At 33.7% G+C, this 5,879-nt stretch overlaps 1 protein-coding gene across 1 annotated transcript in view; it reads left to right on the plus strand.

Moving 5' to 3' along the window:
• The first annotated feature begins 1,018 nt into the window (after window positions 1-1,018).
• Window positions 1,019-5,879, plus strand: part of LOC107862540 (glutaredoxin) — a 7,680-nt gene continuing 2,819 nt past the window's right edge. The window contains exons 1-4 of the mRNA XM_016708152.2: window positions 1,019-1,156; window positions 2,370-2,434; window positions 2,665-3,948; window positions 5,036-5,124. Of these exons, the coding sequence (XP_016563638.1) occupies window positions 3,848-3,948; window positions 5,036-5,124 (190 nt within the window). The 5' untranslated portion in view covers window positions 1,019-1,156; window positions 2,370-2,434; window positions 2,665-3,847. The remainder of the gene's footprint in view (window positions 1,157-2,369; window positions 2,435-2,664; window positions 3,949-5,035; window positions 5,125-5,879) is intronic.

Below are 5,879 nucleotides of genomic sequence, written 5' to 3' on the forward strand. Positions count from 1 at the left end.
GCAAAAGACAGATAACATAAGGAATTACTAACCTTGAAATTACCTTTACATTTATAATCTCATCTTGTTTGGTAGAGTCTCGTGCTGATAACGTGTTATAAAATAATAAAAAAAAAAGAGTAGAGAGAGAAGAGAGTAATTCTTATTTTCTCTTGAGGATGAGAGATTATATGATTGTAAATACAATGAACAAAAACCCTCTATTTATAGGGGAAATTTACTCCTGAGTAAAAGACGGATGCTTCAAATCCTAATAGATATCAAAGTAGATCTTGATAATATTGATAGACATTCACTATAATGTAAATACATCTGGATTATTATTATTATTTTACTAATTATTATTTTCTTAATAGCTAACAATTACTAATTATTATTTTCTTAATAGCTATGTCATCTCAATTTGGGACGGATAATTTGAAACGGAGGAAGTACTAAATATTTTCGGCTTTCGATTGGATAATAAATTGTGCTTGAGGAAAGAAGGGGAAAAGATGCTCCATGTACCAAAATTGTAACACCCCACATTTTTTTCGGACTAGAAATCAAAGCGTCGTTTCTACGCGTATTGACCCGAACTAGATGATTCTTTGTTAATATATGTGTGGTGATAAATCCTACAGTGTGGGAATACCTTTGGATACGAATTGAGCTCACAAAAATCTCCTAACTCAAAGATGAGTTGAAAACAATTCTATCGAGTATGTTTTAGTGGACACTTCAACTTGGGTCAACTTTCGTCGAGCATAACTTCTGTTATATAATGAACTGGGTGGCCTTCTATATATCAAATGAAAGGTATTTGAGTTCTCTTTCCAAAGCAATTTATTTCGTCGAAATCCAACATCGGAGTAAAAAGTTATACCCAATTTACTTCAGCATGTCAGTCTGTCAAACCGAGGGACTGCTGCGGCATTTTTTATTTCCTCAGGGGTATTTTGGTATTTTTCATCCCAAAATTCTTCCACGCGATTTAAATCATCCAAAACACTCTATAATCCATTTCTTTTATCAGTTTTAATCTCTCAATTCCTCTCCTCTCGCAAAAGTAAAATGGAAACTAAGCTTTCTTTCAAGATCAAGAATCAATCTCGTAAGTCCAAGATTTTCAAGAAATCAAGATTCGAGTTCTACTCTTCAAACCTTGTAATCTAAGGTACGTGGGATTTTCCTAAATCTACATGAGCATGGTAAATTCTTATTAATCATGTTAAAGGTTTAGAAATTATGAATTTACAAAAAAGGGATTTTGGATTTATAATTAGATTCATGTTTTTTAAAGTTTTTGATGATACTAATTTGGTTTTGAGGCTTTTCCTCCAAATCTGATTTATAACCATGTTTAAGTAGATATATGTATGAGTTTGATGAGTTTGAATTATGAATTGAGAGCATGAACTATTTGAAATCCCTCTCTTATTTACAAGTCTCTTAACTTCGTAAGATATGATGTGTTCGAAATGTGATACTGGAAATATAATTTAATATAAAAGCCTTGACTTTGTTTATGACTTGATTATGCTTTTTGAATTGAAGAGAGAGGGTTTTACATGTTGATAAGTGTTGAATATATATATATATATATATATATATATATATATGAAAGAAATTTCATGGGTTGTTGAAACTCATGACCACCACATGTTTGTTGAAATGATTGAAAAGAATGATCTTTGCGTAATTTGATAAATGTTTTGGAAGAATGAATCTTTCGGAATTGTTTGAAGTATGGTGGTCTAACCTTTGTATTTTGAAAGAGAAAACTGTAAAGGATATTTTATGGCTCAGAATTATGACTTGCAAGTCTTGATATGACGATACCAAATCAGATAAAGTCATGATAAAACTCAGAACAGGATACAAATTTCATTTTAGATTTTAGATTTTGAATTCAAAAAGATGCATGTTTAGAATGGGTTAAAAACTGGGCACTAAGAGAGTTAGGTGGTTACCCGAAGAAGGCACGAGTCATATGATTCATTTTCTGAAACCATATTTTGCCGATACGGGTATATTATTATACGTTGGCCTAGTGCCCTGGGGCGTATCAGATTCAGATACTTCATCCCTTGCGGCAAACTTAGGTTGGGGGCTTGGCCGTCGAGTTAATGACGGATCCCATATTGCCCGTGGGAAACTTTCAAATATGTAGGGTGTACCACTTATCTCAGAAGTAAAAAAAAATAAAGAATGGTTTTACATCTACAGATTTGCATTGAATGGTTATTTTAAGTTGCCCATGTGTTTTAAATTATTTCTTGCTTATCATTTTTATGAAATGCTCTCACCTATGTTGTATATAGAAGTACATTATTTTGGATTGCTCTACGTACCAGTATATCTGTATTGACCCCCCCCCTCCATCTTAGGATCTGAGGGACAGTCTCGGGGTCCAGTTCAGTAATAGGTTTGAGTGCGTCGGAAGTTGCAATTGGTGAGCCTCCCTTACTTCGGAAGTCCTGTATTAGAACTTGTTATTGTTATTTCATTTTGATTCATGGCCCGACTGGGGGCTTATCTCAGATTTCAGACAAATGTCATTTTCAGTTAGAGACTTTGCAGACTGATGTTAGACGTTGTTTAGAGGTTTATATTTTCCATCCCATATTGTTCAATTGAATTATGATATCGACCATGATTCCGTTTTGTTTTGTATTTCCGCAGTTCGTCTTTGTAAATGAATGGTGCATATGGTTGCAAGTTAGAAGGGCTTTCGAACCTTCATGGTTCAGGATCCCCGTCACGGCTAGGGCCCCGATTCGGGTCATGACAAAAATAAATAATCCCTCCTCAATCTCAATTCATTTGTGCTTTTCGTTTACACAAATAGCTTATTCTATTTACTGTTTATTAAGCAAGCTTGTTGCTATTTAGATTAATTTTTTTAAAAATAATTTTTAATTTTTCACTTTAAATTTAAGATCACAAAATTAAATATTGGTACATTCAACTCATCTCTAGTTTAGTTTAAAATCATAAAATTTAGGGGAAAAGGCTAAAAAAATATCATTAAACTATTAAAAATGGCTCATTTATGCCATCACCTATAAATTGTTTGCTCATTTATATCACAATCGTTTCAGAAAAGTTAATTTGTATCATTATTTTGCAATGGTGATTTGAATTTTTGCCACATCACCTTTTATTAAAAATCTACATCACCATATCTAAACCAACCAATATTACTTAAATCAAATAAAAAAGAATACTTATTAAAATAAAATTTGACACAATTAATGAGTTTGATTTTTATTTTTAGTTAGTCTGATTTTTATGTTTAATAAGTTCAATTTTTATTTTAACTGTGTGGATCACATTTTATGTTAATGAGTTCAAATTGATTGATTTAAATTTGGTAATGTGGTCTCTAGGGGCAAAAATGATTTTGCAAAAATCACCATTAACAAATAATGGCACGAATGGATATTTCTGTAACGACGATGGCATAGTGATACGAATGTTGAATAACAATGGCATAAATAAGTCAAACTTATAACGAATGATATAAATAAAGTCATTTTTAATAATTTAATGACATAGTTAATATTTTTTTTTCTAAAATTTAAAATTCTTTATTTTTATTCGTATCAAATAAAAAATACATCAAACAATTTGAAAGAAAAGGACTCCATACACAAACTTGTTTTCTTGGTGTTGACCTTCAAAGAATCCAAATTTCGGCAAAATGGGGAAAGTGAATTGCATTGAATAAACGCCAATAGATAAGAATATGTCATCTCCCTTTTGTTGATCACCAAGCCAAACCAAACTTCAAACACCTGTTATACTTATTCGGCTCTCTTTTGTACTGTACTGTGTATAATTATTAAAGAGGCAATATAATATAATGGGATCAATGTTTAGTTCACAGATTACTAAAGAACAAATGGAGATGGCTCTTACCAAAGCCAAGCAGATCGTTTCCTCCAATCCCGTCGTCGTCTTCAGGTCTAAATATAGCACTATAACCTATTTTTCTCGGCTTTCCATTTTTGATTCACTTCTGTTTTATTAGGGTGTATGAATTGGGCTTTTGTAATTTTGGCCAATTGTTATTTATTGCAAAGATTTGGGGTACTTTAGCTTTTCAATTTTAGATTTGATGGAGTATTTTAATCCTAAACTCAAAAACTGTGCTTCTTTGTTAGTATGTGCTTGGATGTAACTGGATAAAAATTTGGGCAGGGTGAATAAGGGGCAGAGCTGTAGAGTTAATTGGTACGTATTGATTGTGGGACATAGACATGTATCACGTGCAATTAGTTGAGGTGCGCGCAAGCTACATCGGACACTAGGCCACACTTATAAAAAATACACCTGCAAATAGGGAAAAGTGAATATTTTTGGTTGTTTGAGTCTCCCTCAAATGAGGGGAGGATTCTAGTGTAGTGGTCAAGGCATTCAAAATAATGATTTTTGGTTGTTTGAATCTCCCTCACATGAATACATAGTTAATAGTATTACCTTGTGGGTGTCTTGTTTCCTTTATTATCTAGTAACGTGTTATCTTATTTTGTTGTGTGCTTTATGTTTTTTTTGTTTGTTATACTGTTATCCCTCCTGAGCCGAGGGTCTATTTGAAAAAGCCTCTCTACTTCATCTGTGGTAGTGGTAAGGACTGAGTACACTTCACCCTCCCCAGACCCCACTTTGTGGGAATACGTTGGGTATGTTGTTGTTGTTGAATCTCCCTCACATGATAGAGGGAGGACTCTACTGAGGTAGCAAAGGGGTTCAAAAGTTGTTTTACATTACAGTTCCGTAAATTCCTGGTGCCACCATTAGGAATAGAAATGTGATGGACACGGATAATCGATTTATAGTTTTGTTTAAGAATATCGTTATTTCTCTGTGTAATCTGTCATGATAGTTGTTCCAATTGTAATATCACGACAGTCTTCATTGTATAAGGCTGCTAGCCATTTCTTTAGCCTTCATGTAACATGTTGTTGTTCTAAATGAGCTCCCTGTCTGTCTCATCTGTGACAGGACGTTTATGTTTATTAATGTCTTATGCTTGCTTTTCTTTGTGCAGTAAAACATACTGCGGATATTGCACGAGGGTGAAGCAGCTTCTTTCCCAACTTGGTGCGACTTTCAAAGTTATTGAACTTGACCGCGAAAGTAAGTGATTCCACATATCAATTAATTTCAAGTGCTTTATATAACCCTTGTTCCACTTTCTTGCTGCAAAGATTGTGCTTTCTTACCCTAGATGTTGTTTTATTCTTGTGAAGCAAAAACAGATCCTCCGTCACTTTAGTCATTTATTTGTTTTGTACAAAAAGATTGGCATTCAGCCGAAAAAAAAAGGCTTGAATTTCTATTAGGTGGTTAGTTTCAGTAGTTGAAGGAAGAGTATTAAATTTTGTAGAGTTTGCATGCTGATTCATTATAGTAGGTATTTTTGGGATTATGAATTGCTGAAGGTTCGAATCCCAACAAAGAAAAAATAGTACTCCTTCCGTTTCAACTAATGTGTCTTACCTTCCTATCTTTTAATCTATTTCAAAAAGATCTCTTATTAGTAAATTTTCAATTTCAATTGTAAAAAGTTTGTGCACGCTGCCATTTGCTGAACCTACCTTGGTGGACGGAAGACCTAGGTTGGTGTAGGGTAGAGGCATTGGTTGAAATATTTAGGAATCTGTCAAGCTGAGTAGGAATTACGCACCCGGGTCGTGCAAGCTTACCTCACATTACAATTATACAAAAGATCAATGTTTTCCATCATTTTAGGGTCAGAGTTCAAAACCGGCTTTTCTTTTCTTCTTTCCTTTTTTTTTTTTTGGGGGGGGGGGGGGGGGGGGCGGGGTTTAGTTTTTTTTTCTTTTTTTTGCTGTTGTTATGGTGGTAGGTCCGCTTTCTTTCCTCTTCTG

This window comes from Capsicum annuum, chromosome 3 (genome assembly GCF_002878395.1).
Source record: "Capsicum annuum cultivar UCD-10X-F1 chromosome 3, UCD10Xv1.1, whole genome shotgun sequence".
Lineage (NCBI taxonomy): Eukaryota > Viridiplantae > Streptophyta > Magnoliopsida > Solanales > Solanaceae > Capsicum > Capsicum annuum.